Source organism: Aspergillus fumigatus, chromosome 2 (assembly GCF_000002655.1).
Source record: "Aspergillus fumigatus Af293 chromosome 2, whole genome shotgun sequence".
In the NCBI taxonomy this organism is placed as follows: domain Eukaryota; kingdom Fungi; phylum Ascomycota; class Eurotiomycetes; order Eurotiales; family Aspergillaceae; genus Aspergillus; species Aspergillus fumigatus.
In genome coordinates this window covers 4,332,134-4,351,284 of record NC_007195.1, presented here as the reverse complement: position 1 = coordinate 4,351,284, position 19,151 = coordinate 4,332,134, and the positions used below count along the sequence as shown (strand labels likewise).

Below are 19,151 nucleotides of genomic sequence, written 5' to 3'. Positions count from 1 at the left end.
CTTACTCTATTTACAATTCTACACTGACGTTGTTAACTTGAGAAACGATAGATATCAAAGTAGGACTCATTGCTTGTGAACGGTTTTGATAGAACGATACAAGGTTATTGTGCCTGTAGGTAGTAATAGGTACAGTTTCCCCTCCACCTACCCCTGGACACAGCCAGGAACCTCAGCTCTCGAATATGAGAGGAAAATGTCTATCATTATCAAAGGTCGCTTCGTGCCTTATGAATCTCTCACACTTCGCAATCTATTGAGATACTGGCCTGTACTACGGAGTCTTAGAATCCTGTTGGATATGTGGTATGCCTGCAGGATGATAAATCCGCTTCGGACTAAGGGCACAGGCTTCCCTCCTCATACTCCGTATTAACTACTGGATTGGTTCAAAATGGCTTGCATTGAGCCAATCAATCATAAAGCAAACTTAGTAGTATGATATAGTAATTATCAAGTAATAGCTGGATAATTAATTGCTTATCATCTGGAAAGAATGTGCATCTTGCCTCTCCAGGATGTCTTGATGGCACACCGAGCACCAATGTGACAAAGCCCTGGGGTTGGGTCGAGGCTGGAAGCCGCACGACCACTTTTTTTTTCCTGAGGCTGACTTTTCTAGCGTCATACTAAAAATTATCCTCACGGATTAACCTACTCTCCCCCCTCTATCCTTTCAACTGCGGAGGTCACCTGCAATAATTCATCGCACGTCTGCTTGTTTAAACAAATAGACGTCCTTTCTTGAAATCGTTTTATCTTCCTGTGCAAAAGACTTCTTATAACCCTATTTAGGCCCATTTAACATCCTGACTGAGACGCGCACAAGTCCTTGGCGCGTTTCCTGAATTTCCACAACCGCAATCATGGGTAAGTACCACGACCTTCAGTGCATGCCATAGGTCTGCAGTTCAGATGCGTCGAATATGATGATGAGTACTAACGGTATCCGCTGCAGCGCCCGCAAAGCAGAAAGCCCAGAAGATGTCCATCGGCACCTTCCTGGCCGATGAAAGTAAGTTCCCACACAAATTCCCCGCGGGGATGGACTGTGCTAAGCGAAACAGGCCTTGGCTCCTGGGCCGATGAGATGGAGGATATGCCTTTGCCTTGTAAGTAGCAACTGTCATTGATGAAACACACTGGATAAATGATGGTTTTTGCTGATTTCAGGACTTTGTAGCCGGTATGTACTACGCGCACTATCGTGTTACTTTTCCGCCGATGGTCTTCCACCTTCGATAAGGATGACAAGGCTAAAGATGCAATAGCTCCTCCTTCCCAGCCCAGCTACGGAGGTGACCGCCGCGGCGCTGGCCCTCCTTCAGGTGCATTCGGCAATGGTTTAAATGGTATGGCTCCCGGTTTCGATCGGTTAAGAACGAAGTCTGATCCTAGAGTGACACAGACCGTGGTGGATATGCGACCAGAGAGCCTCTCCCACTTCCTACTCAACCGCCTTACACTGCTCACGTTGGAAACCTTTCTTTTGAGGCGACCTCGGCCGATATCAACGACCTGTTTGCTGGGTGTGGCGTGACGAATGTCCGTATTGTTGAAGATAAGTTGACAAGAAGCCCCAAGGGCTTCGGCTATGTTGAATTTGAGACCGTCGACGGCTTGAGGAGGGCCCTTGACCTCTCAGGAACCACCCTTCAGGGAAGAGCGATTCGTGTCAGCATCGCTGAGCCCCGTAAGTATCCTCTCACATGTTCAACATATTCTATGCGCAGGAGAAAACTGACTGCCTCCAACAGCCAAGGAGCGTGATGTCAAGGAGCTTGACTGGACTCGCAAGGGCCCCTTGCCCGCGCCCGAGCAACCTCCCCGTCGCGTGCCCGACCGCTCGACTTTCGGACGCAATCTTGACAACCTCTCCGATGCCGGTAGCGAACGTGCCGGTGCTCGTCGCAACTTCGAGTCCGATGGAAAGGTGCGCGATTTCGGCAATTGGGAGCGCAAGGGTCCTCTTTCTCCGGTGACTGGACCAGTCAGAGAAGGTGGCCGGCCTCGCAGCAACGAAGGCCCCGGCTTCAGAAGAAGCTCGCCCGCTTGGGGTGAGGGACGCTCTCAGGATGGCTCGAGACCCCCGCGCCGCGAATTCCAGGAGCGCACCCCCACTGCCGCCGAACTCGATAACTCATGGAGAGCCAGGATGCGCCCCGATCAGCCCCCTGCCAAGGAACCCAGTAACCCTCCTTCTCCCGCCGCTACTCCCGCCTCCCCTGCCGCCCCCGCCTCTCGCCCTAAGTTGAACCTCCAGAAACGGACTGTCACCGACACTCCGTCCAGCCCCGCTCCCAGCACTGATTCGAAAGCTAGCCCATTCGGTGGTGCTCGGCCCATCGATACTGCCGCTAGAGAGAGACAAGTTGAGGAGCGTCGTCAACTAGCGCTCCGTCAGAAGAAGGAAGCTGAAGAGAAGGCCAAGGCCGAGAAAGCCGAGAAGCAGCGTCAATCCAAGGAGCAGGCCAAGAGCGAGAAATCTGTGCCTGCCGCCGATCCCAACGGCAAGGACAGCATGGACATCCCTCAGGGCGGCAAGAACTTCGAGATCCTCCGGCAGGCCGGTGAGGATGAAGGCGGCGCTGCCGAGCAAGAGCAACCGGAAGAAGCTCCTGCCGCCGCTGCGGGTGATGAGGCCTCGAAGCAGGCTCCCGCCAGCAAGACGAACGGTAACTGGCGAAGCGGAGGTCCTACCCAGCCCGCCGAGGCTGCCGCAGACGAAGAAGGCTGGAGCACTGTCAGCTCGAGGCAACGCAACAACCGTCGTGGACAGTCTGGACGTACATTCGCATAGATTTCTCGATACCCTGATTCATATCATCGTTCATAGCCGAGTACTACTACGCTGGTTTCAGGGAGAAGTAGGGTTCGTCAATTGTCATTTTCTCTTCGGACGCCACAACTCTGACGATAGAGCCTCCATGCTCACAGCATTTGCTTCTTGGTTAAGTCGATGGCCAGTTTTTTTTTCCCCTCCTCTGCCATCCTCTCTACTCCGCCTTTTTCTTTGGTTCGTGATATCTTTCGTCGGGCTAGATTTCTGAACCACGTCTCGTCAGCGCTGACGTTGTCCGGCACGTCGAAAAAGTTCGTGTTTATTTTTCTTTTATGTCAACCCATTTCCTTGTCGTCATCTGTGTTTACCCTCCCCTTCTCTGAGCTAGCTATTCCCATGTTATGTGGATTTAGTGTTGTGCACTCATGACCCATCACGGCCTATGTGAAGGAACGGGCTATGTGACTTCCTGAGATGTTTGTATTTCTTCCTCCTTTTCCTCGGCAGAATTGGTCTTCTCGCTGTCAACGTATTCACCCCTATCTTTGTCTATCTTGTTTCGGGATTGGGGGAGATGGAGTGTGGAGTCCTATTCTACTTGTTCTTCTAACGGAGCCATGTTCCTTCCTAGATGACGAGACAGCCATGCGAATAAGATTATGATTCAGAAGCTAGATGTATGATGCGAAGCTGGGAAGAACATAGGATGCGATGTAGGCAACTTTAGTGGCGACAGGCGTCAACCATCAGCTTCTCTTGACAGCTCCTCCGTGTTACAAGCTGTCCTTGACTAGGTCTGTGAGGCTACATTCCTGTGCCAGCCACCGGGAGATAAATATCCAAACAAGGGGGAACTGAGCAACACGACGAGAAGAGGGCAAGTAGCGAGTACGGAGTAGATAGCTAATCTTTTTACGGAGAACCTGCACGTTGCAAGGAATATTGGCTAGAATGGCTGGTATTTCCCTGGTGATCAGCTACGGGGACACTGAGATACTTCATCCCTTGCAAGGGACTAATGTCGATGGCTTGGGATACCCTTCACTCCTGCGCAGGCATGCTGGATCAAGATCATGAGGTATAGTCAAGAGTGGCAATCTGTATATAGCATCAATTTGATCGACATTGGTATCCTACAGTATGAGACTGGATCGTTTTATCTTGTTCCTGGAGGTGACCAGTCAATTACACTAAAATCCACCATGGCGGGAGACTAAACGTGATCCACGATCTACACGTGCACCTTTTAATGTGCGACTCATTTACTTGGTCAAATATCCTGGTGAACAGTGAGCTTCAGAAATAGAGGCTTGACATTTCAGTAGAGATCTTGAATCGCAGTTAGCAGTGTCCTTTGACCAGGGATTCCTTTGCCTTCAGAGACAGCCTGAAGTAGAGAGACATATTTATAGAATTGCGCTAAACATAGGCTTTATTGACTGTAACTCCAGCCTGTAACACGAATCATGATCCCTTCCCAGCATTTGATAATAATAACTCCTAGTCAGCCTCCCTTTTCCTTTGCTTCCTTACCTCCCTGACTCTTCCAGTAATGAATTATTGTTAGCCTCATGAGCCATCTTTCCTGTGCCACTTCTCTTCTTCGTGCATTGGACACTTCACCAATCTGCCCCCCGCTATTTAAAGGCCCGGACTGGACGACTGGACGACCTGCGACGCCGAGCCTCCATCCTTTCATTTCCGCGACCCCAGGTTCAGCTTCGTTTCAGGCCTCAATGCGTTAAGTTCGACCTAGAAGGACACTTCCAATTCCTTCGATTCACGCCTTGATAATGTCGACCACCGCAACCACGACTGTGACGGCCACGACGCTCGTGGGAATGCTTCCGACCATGACGAGCGCTACCTCCAACATCTTGGGGAAGAGTTGTCCAACATGTGGCCAGGACGGGTACATGTCACAGGATCAATTAGCCGAGAGCGCCCGGAAGAGGGTGAAGGAGTTGGAGGGTCAGGTCGAGCTGTTGAACGCGCACGCTACGCAGATGGGTAAGCGTTGATTGCCATGAACAAGGGCAGTTAATTATCTGACGATGTTGCTAATCTGGTCTACGTCTACAGCTGCACAACTGGCCGAGTACGAAAAAGAAGTGCGCCGTCTCCGATCGCAAACCAACACACACACACCCCGGACGGGCTCCGCATCGTCCACATTATCCACTCCGTCGAATGAGAGCGAGCATTCGCGATCCTCGCCGCCGCAGGCCCAGCAACAAAGTCGCCTATCGACGCTGACGTCGCTTCTTCCTTACCGTCGTCCGAGCACCGCATCTCCGACCCAGACCATGGCCCAGCCAGCACAACCGGTCCCTTCTCCGGATCAGGTTACAACAGAGCTTCAGACTGCGCTCGAGCGAGAACAGAGCTTACGCAAGGCGGCGGAGAGCCAGCTCACCCAGGCCAGTTCGGAACTGGAGAAACTAACAGCGCAGCTGTTCAGTCAAGCGAACGAGATGGTTGCGCAAGAGCGCAAGGCGCGGGCGAGATTGGAAGAGAGGGTGGCGGTGCTTGAACGCCGGGATGTCGAGAAGAGGAAACGTCTGGACCGACTAGAAAAGGCGATGGAGAGGGTAGAGAGGCTTCGAGGATTGGTTGGATAGTCCACGGAAGTATAGACTTTCCTTTTTTTTTTTTTTTTTTTCTTTCTGCTTTGCTTTGGATCTATTATACCCCCTCTGTTTTGATTCCGGCGGACGACTCCTGCTTTGGATTGTTTTTGACGCGATATGGCCTCATGAATTGGCCATGGGCTATTGGCCCATGAGGACCACGACCAGCATTGTGATGACAGGATCAGGCGTTTTGGATAGCATTTACTCTGTTGTTATAGCTGATGGCGTCAGCAATTTACCCCCGCTTGATCAATACATGCAAGATGGCTGTGCAAAGAGTACAACATGGCATTAATGAACTCCTTCCTTTTGAATTCAACACTTCCAGTGACTCATGAGATGGCCCCATTTGGCCACGCACAAAGGTCCGTGTTGGAATGGTTTAGGCTAAACACTGTATGCTTCACCGGGTCGTTTCCACTTTCTTCCCTCCACCCCGCCCAGCACACGCAGGGTCTGACAGATGGGGGCGCCAATGAAATGCCGGCAGAAGCATGGCAGCTGGGTGCTACATATCCGGATTTCTAATCGTATTCCAAGGTATATATAATATGAACTTCGTGCCTCTGTACAGTCTCGATTGTCAATACTGCCTGTGTATCTGTACCATTTAAACCGTCGGTATGTCTGTCGGAGTGGCTATCATTGGAAGCGGTATGTCCGCCATCTATACTCGTCCAACAGTCATGAGCCTAGAACTGATAAAATCACAGGCATCTTCGCTCGCGAAGAGCATCTGGTACGTCATCTGCTTTGTCATTTGTGGTCTGACTACCCTGACACTAGACATAGCCTGCAGTCCAAGCAGCAAAGGATTTCCAGCTGAAAGCCGTCTATTCCCGCTCCCTCAAATCAGCCCAGGACCTCGCAAGCGGGACTACGGGCGTTGACCTCTACTCCGAGGACTCTGGCCCCGGAAAGGGTTACGCCGATTTACTCGCCCGCGACGACATCGCGGCGGTTGTCATTGCGTGCGTCTGGGTTTCACCCCTCCAGGGATAGTTTCACTGGCTAATCAACCTCCGCGCAGTCTCCCCATCCTGGTCCAGCCGGATTTCATCCGCAAGGCTCTGACGGCAGGAAAGCACGTTCTGTCCGAGAAACCGATTGCCAAGGACATTGCCACGGCGCGCGACCTGGTACAGTGGTACCATGCCAACATTGACACCCGCAAGACTCTCTGGGCCGTTGCGGAGAACTTCCGGTACATGACCAAGTTCCTACGCACGGCCGAGGAGGTGCAGAAGCTGGGGCGGGTCAAGAATTTCCGCGTGAACTTTCACGCTCTGGTCTCGACGGACTCGAAGTATTTTAGTAAGTTATACCGACTGCGCTCTACGTCTCATGATTATCTGGTGCGTGATCTAACGAGGGAGAAACCGCGTGGCGCCAAACACCCGGATACCAGGGTGGATTCATCCTGGACGGCGGAGTCCATGTCGTAGCAGCTCTACGATTGATTCTCGGGTCGAACGATCCAGTCGCTACGATATCCGCGCAGTCCTGCCTCCAGCAGCAGCATCTTCCTCCCTTGGACACGGTGAACGCGGTGATGAAGACCAAATCTGGCGCTACGGGTGTGCTATCCTTGTCGTTCGGATCAGCGTTTGATGACTCTGTTTTCGAGTTTGACTGCGAGGGGGGCGTGGTCGCCTTGAACTCTGATACGCTCACAATTAAGGGCGAGAGCAATGAGCTCGCCTTTGACGGACGAGGCGTTAGCCGTGAGGTCGCTGTATTTGCTACGACGATTGCCAGCGGTGGTTCTGTCGACAAGCGACAGAGCCCGGAAGAGGCATTGGCGGATTTGGAGATTATGGAGAAGATGCTGACCAGTGGTGAGAGAGACGGCGAGAGACAGACCGTGGAATTACAAGTGTAGATACTTTCTCAGCTTCATGACAATGGATTGATTGATTTAAATCCTTATATACTTAGCAGCTTCAAGACCATTGTGATACAAGTACGCCGTACAAGCACGCCGTAATTTCAATGTGATAGGTAACCTACAGTAAAGGTACATCCATAAGTCTTGGCGAGGGTTAGCCGCACAAGCCCTAAACACCCGTTCTCGCTTAGCGATCCACTAGCGTCCCGCTGCACTCAGACGCTCGCTCGGGCGGCCAAACCTCAGCGGAATTTTTGAGATTGAACTCGAATCGTCACGACAACTCTCGAGCGCCAGCCAGCGAGACCCAACGATACCGACAAGGTATGTTCATTCTGCATATTTGCGTCTGATGCATTGAGGTTGTACTGACAGTTTCAAGATGGTCCTCGCAAAGAAGCACGTCCCCATCGTCAAGAAGCGTATGTTCTCGCTCCCTTCTGCCAGCCTTTTCCCTGCCTCAAGCACACGTACAAAATTCGATTCTGGAAATATAAGGAATGGATGTTTTTTTGGTTTGGATTGATGAAAAGACGGTTCCAACAAGAGATGGATCAGCGATAGAGTCGATATCGTTCTTGCAGGCTGTTGGAAGAATCTTGAAGTTTCATACACACGAGAACATGGAATATAAGAGGACTGACATGGCTGTGAACAGGCACCAAGCGCTTCTTCCGCCACCAGTCCGACCGCTTCAAGTGCGTGCCGGAGTCATGGCGCAAGCCCAAGGGTATCGACAACCGTGTCCGCAGACGCTTCAAGGGCAACATCCCCATGCCTTCCGTACGTTCAAATTCCCCCGACCCTGCCGCATCAGATTCGATCATCTCGACGAGACAAATTTAGAATCACGCTGCGGTCTACGTTTGACGAACTGGCATACTGATATCTCTGGACTAGATCGGTTACGGTAGCAACAAGAAGACCAAGCACATGATGCCCTCCGGCCACAAGGCTTTCCTCGTCCACAACCCCAAGGACGTCGAGCTGCTGCTCATGCACAACCGCACCTACGCCGCTGAGTACGTTGCATTCACAGTTCCATCTATGAAGAGAAGATACTGATTGATGGATAGGATCGCCTCCGCTGTCTCCTCCCGCAAGCGCGTCGAGATCATTGCCAAGGCCAAGGCGCTCGGCGTCAAGGTCACCAACCCCAAGGGCCGTGTCACCGTTGAGGCGTAAATGGTGGAATAGGAATGATGAAATAATAGAACGAAAAAATTTGACCCTAGCTTCTTACCGCTTACAAATATACCATGAAGGGGGGCCGGATGGTGGACGTCCTTTTTATTTTCCTCCTCTTTCCTCATCCTCGTCCTTGTGGCTGAGTGTCCGTGGCCGTGGCTGTGTCCGTTTCCTCTGGCGGGTGCGGAAAAGGGTGTCGATTGTCGGTTCCATGTATGGTCGTGCAATCCTCGTGGCAATGACGATTCAAGATATGTGCATCATGCATGCTTTTCTGTAGGATGTAATTGTGTTACGGGCATGGTTATGGGAAGTGTAGATCCTCGGGGCCATGAGGAGATTCCCATCACTACAGTTATGCGTAGCTTGTACATCATGTCATAGATATAGTGAACGTCATATCATTCATTATGCGTCTATCTATCTAGAAAAAATCATGGTCTATGTAGTATGCTGCTCCTGAAACTCCTGCTGCCGAGCAGCAGACACATCCACAAGCCCGACCCCCCTCACCAACACCGGATTCTCCCGCTGCTGCTCAGAACGCTCGACAACCATCCCCTCGGGAATCGGCGTCTGGCCAATGACAATCTCCTCTTCCTCCGGGACAGGCACCCAGTCCGGCGCCTCACGCGGCCCATCCAGCCCCTTGGGCGGCATAGCCCACGAGGGCATCTTGCTACGATACTTCCACTGGCCCTCCAGATCAGAGTATGCAACCGCATGCAGGAAGATGCCGAGCTCATGGACGCCAGGGTCAGTGTAGAGCTCCGTGCCGCAGACGTCGCAGACCTCGCCGGAGAGGCGCTCGCCCTTGCGCTTGTGGTAGTCGTGCACGGCGGCCTCGTGCTCGCGCGACATGATCTCCTCGACGACGGACGGGTGCGTGCCCGGCGGTACGGGCGGCACGGTCGTCAGGTGCGTGCGGTACGTGGTCGTATCTGCAACTTCGGTCTTGCCCATTTCGGACAGCCGGTCCATGATCTCTTGGTCGCGCTCGGCGGTGGTTTCGTTGCGGCCGAGGTCCGGGCCGAAGACCCGCCGGTTGGAGTAGATCGGGTCGTTGGTGATCGGGTGGCCCAGGAACTGCAGGTGCACGCGGATCTGGTGCGTGCGCCCCGTCAGCGGGAGGCAGTGCACGATGCTGTAGCCTTCCGATTCGTTGGCGAGGAGCGGCGGCGGCGTCGCGGGCCGGTCGCCGCTGGCGGTCACTTCGTCCTCGTCGCGTTCCGGGGCGGGCGAGGCAGGTGGATAGTACGCTAGCCGGCGGAACTTGGTCTTTGCGTCCTTGCCGGTGGCGCGCACGCGGTTGAGCCCGAGCTTGGGGCTGACGGACATGATGGGCTGGTCGCAGACGACCACCCCGTCTGGGAAGCGGCCCTTGACGCGCGCGATGTACTCCTTTTGCACGGTGCGCTGCTTCAGCTTGATGGTGATGGCGTCCGCGGCCTTGGGGTGCTTCGCGATGAACATCACCCCGGAGGTCAGGCGGTCCAGGCGATTGCAGGGCCGGGGGACGAACTCCTGCCCGCGCTGCGAGCGCAGGATCTCGACGATCGAGTTGTAGTGGTACCGGCCGGCGGCGTGGACGGGGACGCCCGCGGGCTTGTCGATCACAAGGATATCATTGTCCTCGTGAATGATTCCAATCTCATGGCCGGTGACGGGGGGTTCATGGCGGTGGAGGGTATGCGAGATGACTTCGCCGTTCTTGATCACGGTATCGGGGGCCGCGGTTTTGCCGTTGACGGTGACTTTGCCGTCCGCAAGAGCTTGTACCTGCATTTGCATTAGCGACCGCGTTCAATCTCATTCACAGGCTGACGACCCACGTAGTACTCGGCCGGCCGATCTCTGAACTCGGACGTGAAGATTTCCTGCAGCTGCCGACCCCGCCATCGCTCCTTGCAGTAGGTGTTGTAAGTGTAGTAGTAGGGCTTGACCCTGCGCAGCCCGCCTTCAAAATAGTATGGGATCGGCCATGGATCGCATGGAGTGACGGCCACTTTGGGGGGTTCTTCAACGGGGTCCGGAGGAGGGACTTTGAGGGTGGTGTCGACAGGAACGACAGCCATGCTGGACGCAGGTATTCTGCCTCGTCGCAGCAGATATGCAGTAATACGAGGAGAAGGAGCCAGGGGTGATATCGACGATCCCGTTATTGTGTGCGTTCGTGTACGACTGTGTCCTGGCGAAGGCAAAAAATAGCCACCGAAAAAAAATATCAGAAAGTAAATTAGTGTTGCGGGGAGATCAGATCGGGAGAGTACATAAGCCAACAACTGAATAATCTCATTATATACGTATCGATAGTAGAAAATTAATATACAGTTCAAGCTTGATATATTTACATCTCAAGAATGCTGATATTCTCTTCATTATCGCCTAAGTTTGATCAATCTCGACTGTTGTCGCGATCTCATCCCCGCCTCAGGCACATCTGCATAAATTTGTGCCATGACTAATAATACATGAATTGTGCAGCCAATCAAATGCACCGACGCCTCAACCTCGGCTCCTTTGTGCCTGAGGTCTCCGAGTGTCGACATCGACATCAACATCAATCGTAGCAACAGCCCTACAACTACCTTTCTATAAGAAGCTAGAAATTACCCCCATTGATGGGATTGTACTAGAAGTCCAGTCGCCTTGGATTTTTGATGCCCGAGCCCAGTTTGACCAACAACCATCATTAGCTGCCCAGTTATATATATCTCTCCTCCAAATACTCAAGTAATCGCCCTCACTACAACCTCCTGCCTCGTACCACAAGCAAGATGTCCCCCAAAGAGGAACTAGAAGCCAAAAGACGGCGCAAGCGAAGTGACTACGTCTTCCACCAGGAATACCGCACCCGATGGCAAGCACCCATCCTCTCCATCCCTACTTCCCTCTAATGAAAGCCAGGTTCGACAACGACATGTACGCCCACCTCAACAACACCGTCTACGCCATGCTCTTCGACTCGATCGTGAATAGCTGGCTTATCGCCGAGTGCGGGATGGATCCGTTCAACAGGAACAAGTCAACAACAAGCACCGGCGCCAGTGACGATGACGGCGCTGTCTCGCAGCAGGTCGGGATCATGGTCAACTCGTACTGCGACTACTTCGCCTCAGTCTCATATCCCGATGTACTGGATCTGGGGCTGCGGGTTGCGAGGCTGGGGTCGTCGAGCGTGACGTATGAGGTTGGGGTGTTCAGGAGGGGGGAGGAGGATGTGAAGGTTGTTGGGGGGTATACGCATGTGTTTTGTGCGCGGGAGACGATGAGGCCGGCGAAGGGAGGGATGGAGGAGAGGATTCGACGGGGGTTGGAGAAGTTGGTTGTTAGGGAGGGGGCGAAGCTGTGATTCATCTATTCATTATTTGTCGGTGTTTTGAGGGAGTATCATGTGGTGCGGCTGTTGCCAACGATAGACCATCTGATCCTATAAGAGATGGATAGAAACCACCCTGTGACACTGGCGATAGTGTTTCGTCTATAACTACCAAAGTTCCCAAGGCGGGTTTGATTCAATATGGACCGAAAGTTTTGTGTTCCATTACTCCTGCTGATGGCAGGTCTTGCAACTAGCAATCAAAGTAAACCCAGTATGTGATATCAACAACGCTGTTTTATATCATGGACAGAGCAACAACAGAAAGAAAAGTCTATCCCTCTAACCCAAACCAAACGCCATCGCTAACTACCCATTGCCGATATTCGCTTTCGTCCGATGATTGTATCAGCAAGTCATTTGCGATGGAAACAATAACAAAATGTAAAAAACACTCGCTGAAACGCTATTGGCGATAATTATGAGATGAGGCAGTCGTCAGAGTAAATAGGTGAAACGAGCTGAAGAATGAGAGAAGATGAGATGATGACTCAAGGTGCACGAGGTTATCTAACCCATCTTGGTCGGGACGATGCTGCTGCACCGAGAGACGTTGGAACTTTCTGGAGACACGGCGCGCTGCATCGTCTTGGTGTCATGGTCGTAGTGCCACTTTTGGTACGGGCCAGGAATGAACGTTCCTTTGGCGTCCCACCCGGCGACCCAGGTGTAGCCATCATCGAGAAGGAAGAAGAGCAGTCGTTCGGGCTTCGCGCCTTCGTGCAGAGTCACCGACTGCCAGCGACATCTGTCCTCCATTTCGTGTTCGAAGATGTATCGATGGAGGATGCGGCAGTAGACCAGAGGGACGGGGACTTTCTCCTCGTATTCGCTGTCGTCCCTCTGAACGAGATGCCATCCCCGACCCGGGATGTACTTGTAGATGCCAGGAACAGGGCTTTCCCAATGTTCCTCTTGGAAGATGGATCCTTGAATGCGCTCGCCGCGTTGGAACCAGTAAGTCGGGCAGAAGACTGCGCGAAGGCAGATGAAAAGATTTGGCGCCATAGTGTTAGATATCTGAATGACGAAAAGAGGAAGAGGCCGGATTAAGGAAAACGGAGAAGACGAGTGGAAATTTGAAAGGAAGCGCTCAGTTGCAGAACTTTTATGATTCGAGAAATGAGATAGGAAAACAGCGAGGTCATAAATTGATATCCATCGTGACGGTCGTACTTCGAAAAGACTTCGTAGTGGCTGGAAGAAGATGATCGGGGATAGACGGCGATGCTGTCACTGGCGCGACACCAATGTCTGAGGATACAGATCCCTAATGATTGAGAATGCGAGTGGGATTCGTCCAAGCGATCTCGACCACTTGTTACTTGGCTGCTTTCTGAGAGCAGGGTCAGGCTCGGGTGCAACGACAAAGCACTGGCTGCAATGATGCGGTGTGTATCACAGCCCAGGAGGCGTGAGAACGAACGGAGCTCGAATGTCCTGGATATATCCTGGACAGAAACAAGAACAGGAACGCAGCGATACTTTGATAGAAGGTCACTTGAGCAAAGCCGATCGAGACCCGAATGGTGATCGAGGGCAGCGCAGCAGTCACCCTGTGTTACAGCTCGTCAAGAGCGCATGGGGGAAATCTGGACTCTGACTGGACGATAAGGAGAACAGACATTATGCAAGATGAGAAATTGAGGTATTAGAAGGAGTGTTAAGGTCAAATGCCTTTAAATGAAGATCGTTGTGTGGGCGTTTCGCACAATTCGAGGCGGTCTGAGGTCAGCCCCCGACGGCGTAAGAAAATTTTGATAGTCAGGATCACTGCGCTCCTAAACAGGGAACTCCACGAACCAGACTAGAAGGACTAGACCTCGTCAAAGAACGGATCTGTCATGATAGCTTTGCAACAGTCCCATAATTCCGGCGACTTTGACCAACAAAATGTTGCGCCGGTCGAGCAGCAAAAGGGGACCTCTGCGCCGCGGGAAAGCCGAGACCCACATGAGCAGTTGTATTTTTATCGTGCGTTTTTTTTGCCTATTTCCCTCTTAGACTCAACTCTATATCACGCTCATCGTCATCGCTTGAGTCAATCAAATCGAATTTTACTCTCAGGACCAGGTGTGGCAGCCTCGCCGGGCCGGGAGATGCGCCTTTTGCTTTTTCCTTCCATAGTCGCGGGTTTCGCATACTCCTGCAACTGCAAAGCTAATGGAATTAGCCGTTAGAACTTTGCAGGCTGTCGGGAAATGTCGTAAAGTACTCCGTAGCTGTGAAAAAGTGATCGAGCCATCTTGGCAAAGACGGGGCCATCCACTTCGAGATAGGAATCTTGATGCCTGGTTATGCAGTTTCCATCTTCGCAGTCCTCGGTATTCTTCCGGAACGGATAGCCTCCGTTGATTCTTCATCTCTGAGGCCTGAAAGCATTTTATCGTGGCTCGATCCTTTGAGAAGCCAAAACTCGTCACCGATGACAGGAACAGACATGGGCGCGTTGGTCCTCGTTCAGCCTGGATAGCAATTGTATTCTTCAAGATAAAGGAAAGTCATCACATGTGCATGAGCTGCATAATGCATTTGAGCAGAGCTCCTCCAGGGCTCAGTGACATATGGTAGGATGATCCTCTCATTGACCTGTAAAAAAGTCCCACATCTGTCCGCATGTCTTCCATCGCCGTTCATCGAGTTACGAAAAGCCGGACAAATCATGAGGCATTGCTACGGCCTTCGACTTTGATAAAGAGAGGTCAATATAGTGTTCAAAGGGAGAAATCAGGTATCTTAATCTGTGGATCCCTGATCTGCGTTCTGCAGCTCAACTGCTCCGTATACTAGTAGTGGTCATATCAACCAATAAGATCACGATGATAAACTCAGAGAGATCCTCACTCATGCACGTTTGCTCTGGTTATTAACTCTGCAAGCGACATTTTGCATCATCAAGGTTCTTTTTCCATTTCTGACCTTCTTCCTTCGAAGAGGAGCCACTTGCAGCTTTCTCATGGTAGAGGTGTGGACCTCGAATCTAGGACGCCAAGATCAATGACTTTCCCGGCGATACATCATCCTAACTTCCGAGGATGAACGGGATTGATGCAATAAATGATGTTGAAGCGACTTGCTACAGCGAGTAAGGCGGTATGCTGGATTTTCCGGCATGATGGTGGCCCTGTGCCACCGGTGCTTGCGTATTTGCGGATAAGTAAAATCCTGTTGGTGCAGAATATTTTATGCTTGAGAAGCTTGAGGGATTACCACTAAGCGAACGGTGGTTCTGTATGAATAATATAGAGTCAAAGAATGAAACCGTTTGTGCTGAAGAGAAGACTCATGACGATCCCTTTTCCGGCAACTGGATGTTTGTTTTATCGCAAGGGCCTCAAAGAGTCACAACCGATCGTCCCAATCTCTGGACAATCTGATCAAGTCCCTACTGTGCAATATGAGTGGTGGTACCGCGGGCGCAGTCTCTTTGATGTTGGTCGGGGCCCTTCAAACCTCTTCTTCACGGTGAATGCAATGCTACCTACAGAAAGCCTTGCAGAACCAGAAACCCAACAACCCGAGACCTTCGAGTCTTTTTGACCGGAGCGAGCAAGAGATGATTCAGGAGATCATGCGAACGCGTCTAGTCCATTTCTACTACGCCGCACTAACCATGCGCCAGATGCCGGGTCACTTCGACGCCCTGAGAGACGAGAATTCGATGCTCCAGGCAAAGCTTTTCAACCGTGCAGGGGCTCATTGGGGAGCGATTCAATCTCTGAGATATGCCATCATGCAAGTTTTTCAAAACTGGCCCATGCGTATTGGTAAGGCGGGCCCGGCTCAACCAGTGGACTGTCCGGTGCATTTGTCGGAGTAGAGATGCTGCAATGCACGAAAGACCATGATAAGGAGCAGGAAAAGCTGCAGGAGCTTGCGGAATCGAGAGAATTTGTAGGTATTCGATGCTGTGGGCTGGGAGCTGACGATGAACACCTTGAGAAATCAAGAGCCATTGCACAGGATATTGAGGTGGGCTTGATGGGACACTCAGACAGTAATCTGGACCGGACCGCCGTACTCGACCGATTTCCTTTCGACAGTCATGGTAAAGAGGGTTGAGATCCTGCTAGCAGGTTTTGATTCACTGCGATACCCACTACAACGTCGCCTATCAGAGAGACAAACCCGCCAGCTTATCCGCGCCAACATCACCACTGTCGTCCGTTCCATGTCCAGCTCCTCCGTTTCATCTTCCTTGGCTGCGTTATCCTCGCTGTGACCTCCTTGCTGTAATCGTCCAGGTCCCAAGCCACCAGTCTTTCTATGTGAGCTCTTCACCTAACTCAAGAGATCAAGTCTCTGCCTCTGAACATCGTCGATGGGAGAAGAGTTCGGCCCAAAGAATCGCCGATCAAAAAAGCAATCTGCATACGCAATTCAGAAGTCTCCATCCTCCCGACTCTCTTGCATTGGCCCATAGAGCCGCTGGGTACCATTCAGCCAGCCCTGTTCAATTGCCTTGCTCTCTTGGTGCCTCATCCGCCAAGATAGACTTGAAGGCGACGTTCGTACTCACCACATCAGTGGTCCAAGCCTCGAGGCCAGCACCCAGGCTTTTCAATCAGAACGGGCCACGGCGGCGTAAGGAGGATCCGACTGGGGCGGCATCTGTGAATTCTTTCTCTACAACTCCGACAATTTTGAGCTCGTTGCTCAGGAGGATGTCAGGTGGGCGCAAGCAATCGCACCCTGAATGGGCCTTTATCAAAAGGACACCAGTCGCTCTGTTAATCGATGTTCTCGGGCTAGTTTTTTCTCCGTAAAGCGCTTCTAACTTCTCCTCACTGATATCCGGGTCCAGAATGCCACAATCTTCCTTGGACAAACAGGTGTGTTAATCGCATCATACCGGTTGTATCATAGCCAATATAGTCCTTGATCACAAGAGGACCTATTCCCAGAGGGATCTCCTTCCTCGTCCCCCAGAAAGGGACGAAAGTAACAGGGAAGTCTGGTTAAAAATATATCAATAATCGTATAATAGCGACTTCATTCCGGACTTTGTTTTTTCTTTCAGGCTTTTCTCTCAGGCGACATTGTCGGAAGTATAGGCGTGGTTGCATACTTTAGGGAGTCTCAGGGTAGTATTTCAGTGAGAACGGGGATTGAATGGATATTGAAATAGAATACTACCACTAACTAAAAAGGTGTCTGGATGACTCCTATCAGTCTAGTGTTCTATTTATTTCAACAAAGGATTGTTGCAACACTTCGAAAACGCATGGGTGGGTCAATAAGGAGTCGTGAACGGTGGAGTGCGTAATTCAGGGGCAAAGTTCCTCATTCATGGCACGTCGTACAGGGGCCAATTGAAACGATTTCACTAATCAGAGTCACGATCGACGCAGGGAAGACAGAAATATCTCCTCCGTAAGGCGGAAACGGTGAGTCAATCGAGCCTTGCCTTAGCTAAGGGCACCGGTCATCTCCGGCAATCTGTCCGCCAAAAGTCAAGAATTCCCGTATCCGCAGCCACCAACACGACACAACTGTCGCAGTCGCAATCATCATACTCCGGCTGCCGGGAGGAAGTTTAGTGGCTGGCTCCATGGATATTGTCATCGGTTTGTCCCGTCATGCGAGCCTCGCAGATAGTCGCGGTCTCGCTCTCAACAGCCCTGTTCCGGTGTAGGTCATGGCCGAAGGCATCGTCGAGCAGCGACGGAACCCGCTAGCTCAAGCCGAGCAGATTGCTCTCGAGTTCGAACTCAGTCCCGAGCATGTCCGAAGGGTGACGAGGCATTTCGTCTACCAGTTGAGTGAGAATGACTAAAAGCCTCCGGTGTACACGAGATGCTGACAGCGCCAGGGGATGGCCTTGCCAATCACCGCGTCTGGCAATTACCCTCCTTCGTAAGAAGCGTGCCTACAGGCAAGGAAAAAGGCCGGTTCCTCGCCGTTGATCTCGGCGGTAGCAATTGCAGGATATGCCTTGTCGACCTGCACGGCGACTGTACTTTTACCGTGACGCAGAGCAAGCACAGCGTCCCGCCGGCTGTCATGGTGAACTGCAGCTATCGGCCTCTTTTCGATTGGCTTGCGCAGCGGATAGCGGGATTTCTCGAGGCGCATCGGGACCCAGCCAGTCACTTGCCGTACAGGCTGGGATTCACGTTCAGTTTCACCTGCGAACAGACGTCTCTCGCTGGTGGGCGTCTCATACACTGGGACAAAGGCTGGGATATCCCCGACGCCGTTGGCCGAGACCCTTGCGTTATGTTGCAAGAGGCCATCGATGAGCTGGGGCTGCCGGTTGTGGTGACCGTTCTGGCAAACGATAGTGTTGGTACGCTCTTGACGCGAGCGTATAGCTCGGGCCAGCAGGTTTCAACACTCGGCGCGGTCATCGTCGGAACGGGGACCAACGCCGCATATGTTGAGAAGCTGGCTGACGTGCGTCGACTGGGTGTCAAGGCACGCGAGGATGAGATCATGGTGATGAATACGGAATGGGGCTGTCTGGACAACAAGATGGAAGTCTTACCGCGAACACCATTCGACAATGCCCTCGACGCAGCGTCGGTCGATCCGGGCTCGCAGATGTTTGAAAAGAGGGTGTCGGGCTTGTACCTCGGGGAGCTTCTTCGGCTGGCGATTGTCCAACTGCTGCGAATAGATGTGTTCGACATGAAGGCTGAAGAGAACTCCAAGGTGTTCCAGCCAGGCGGCATCGACTGTCCCTTTCTGTCGGGGCTTGCATTAGTCGATGCCAACGACGTTGACGGCTCCAGCAGGTTCATCCAGGACACATTGTCTGTAGAAAATGTTAGCCAAGTCGATGTCCAGGCTATACGACTGCTGGCCTCGTCCATTGTGCGCCGAGCAGCACGTCTAGCAGGCGCATCTCTAGCAGCCATCATCATCCAAAGCGGTCGCCTTGACATTCAATACCAACACTCAAAACAGACAGCCTCACTCCCCATCGGCAGGACCAACCGCTTCGAGCACACTGTGACTCCCCGCTGGCGCCGATTGCTGAGCCGCCTTAGATTGAGCTCGCTACCTAGTAGACATCTACCACGGCACACACACCTCCCGACCTGTTTGGACGAGGACATCATCGACATCGGAGCCGACGGCTCACTGATCGAATTCTACCCGGACTTCGAGGCCGAGATGCGTGGTGCAATGCGGGATGTACCCGAGATTGGAGAGGCTGGCGAGCAGAGGATCCGCATAGGGCTCGCAAAGGATGGGTCTGGCGTTGGAGCGGCCTTGATGGCTCAGGCTGCATGTCAGAGTGAGTAGACAACTGGAAAGAATAAATGGAGGGCATTC

At 52.3% G+C, this 19,151-nt stretch overlaps 8 protein-coding genes across 8 annotated transcripts; 6 read left to right on the top strand and 2 right to left on the bottom strand.

The window, feature by feature from the left end:
* Positions 1-652: 652 nt before the first annotated feature.
* AFUA_2G16400 (translation initiation factor 4B) lies at positions 653-3,993 on the top strand. The gene is made up of 6 exons (XM_750883.3): positions 653-870; positions 959-1,015; positions 1,068-1,112; positions 1,272-1,352; positions 1,409-1,693; positions 1,758-3,993. The coding sequence occupies exons 1-6, from the start codon at positions 867-869 to the stop codon at positions 2,798-2,800; spliced, it is 1,515 nt and encodes a 504-aa protein (XP_755976.3). The 5' UTR covers positions 653-866; the 3' UTR covers positions 2,801-3,993.
* A 141-nt stretch (positions 3,994-4,134) lies between these two features.
* On the top strand, positions 4,135-5,443 carry AFUA_2G16390 (uncharacterized protein). Its single transcript, XM_750882.2, has 2 exons — positions 4,135-4,792; positions 4,865-5,443. Exons 1-2 carry the CDS (start codon positions 4,576-4,578, stop codon positions 5,401-5,403), a joined length of 756 nt encoding a protein of 251 aa, XP_755975.1. The 5' UTR covers positions 4,135-4,575; the 3' UTR covers positions 5,404-5,443.
* A 5-nt stretch (positions 5,444-5,448) lies between these two features.
* On the top strand, positions 5,449-7,446 carry AFUA_2G16380 (Gfo/Idh/MocA family protein). Its single transcript, XM_077804234.1, has 5 exons — positions 5,449-6,069; positions 6,129-6,154; positions 6,208-6,386; positions 6,446-6,729; positions 6,792-7,446. The coding sequence occupies exons 1-5, from the start codon at positions 6,039-6,041 to the stop codon at positions 7,295-7,297; spliced, it is 1,026 nt and encodes a 341-aa protein (XP_077660394.1). The 5' UTR covers positions 5,449-6,038; the 3' UTR covers positions 7,298-7,446.
* Positions 7,447-7,685: 239 nt separating this feature from the next.
* Positions 7,686-8,488, top strand: AFUA_2G16370 (60S ribosomal protein eL32; the record flags this gene model as incomplete). Its single annotated transcript, XM_750880.1, has 4 exons — positions 7,686-7,725; positions 7,962-8,086; positions 8,204-8,325; positions 8,380-8,488. The coding sequence occupies 4 exons, from the start codon at positions 7,686-7,688 to the stop codon at positions 8,486-8,488; spliced, it is 396 nt and encodes a 131-aa protein (XP_755973.1).
* Positions 8,489-8,493: 5 nt separating this feature from the next.
* AFUA_2G16360 (pseudouridine synthase family protein) lies at positions 8,494-10,743 on the bottom strand. Its single transcript, XM_750879.2, has 2 exons — positions 10,324-10,743; positions 8,494-10,270 (listed from the first exon to the last, which is right to left on the bottom strand). Exons 1-2 carry the CDS (start codon positions 10,564-10,566, stop codon positions 8,933-8,935), a joined length of 1,581 nt encoding a protein of 526 aa, XP_755972.1. The 5' UTR covers positions 10,567-10,743; the 3' UTR covers positions 8,494-8,932.
* A 605-nt stretch (positions 10,744-11,348) lies between these two features.
* On the top strand, positions 11,349-11,843 carry AFUA_2G16350 (acyl-CoA thioesterase; the record flags this gene model as incomplete). Its single annotated transcript, XM_750878.1, has 1 exon — positions 11,349-11,843. One exon carries the CDS (start codon positions 11,349-11,351, stop codon positions 11,841-11,843), a length of 495 nt encoding a protein of 164 aa, XP_755971.1.
* A 537-nt stretch (positions 11,844-12,380) lies between these two features.
* Positions 12,381-12,878, bottom strand: AFUA_2G16340 (uncharacterized protein; the record flags this gene model as incomplete). The annotated part of the gene is made up of 1 exon (XM_750877.1): positions 12,381-12,878. One exon carries the CDS (start codon positions 12,876-12,878, stop codon positions 12,381-12,383), a length of 498 nt encoding a protein of 165 aa, XP_755970.1.
* Positions 12,879-16,994: 4,116 nt separating this feature from the next.
* AFUA_2G16330 (putative glucokinase) lies at positions 16,995-19,121 on the top strand (the record flags this gene model as incomplete). The annotated part of the gene is made up of 2 exons (XM_750876.2): positions 16,995-17,627; positions 17,683-19,121. Exon 2 carries the CDS (start codon positions 17,874-17,876, stop codon positions 19,119-19,121), a length of 1,248 nt encoding a protein of 415 aa, XP_755969.2. The 5' UTR covers positions 16,995-17,627; positions 17,683-17,873.
* Positions 19,122-19,151: the final 30 nt, after the last annotated feature.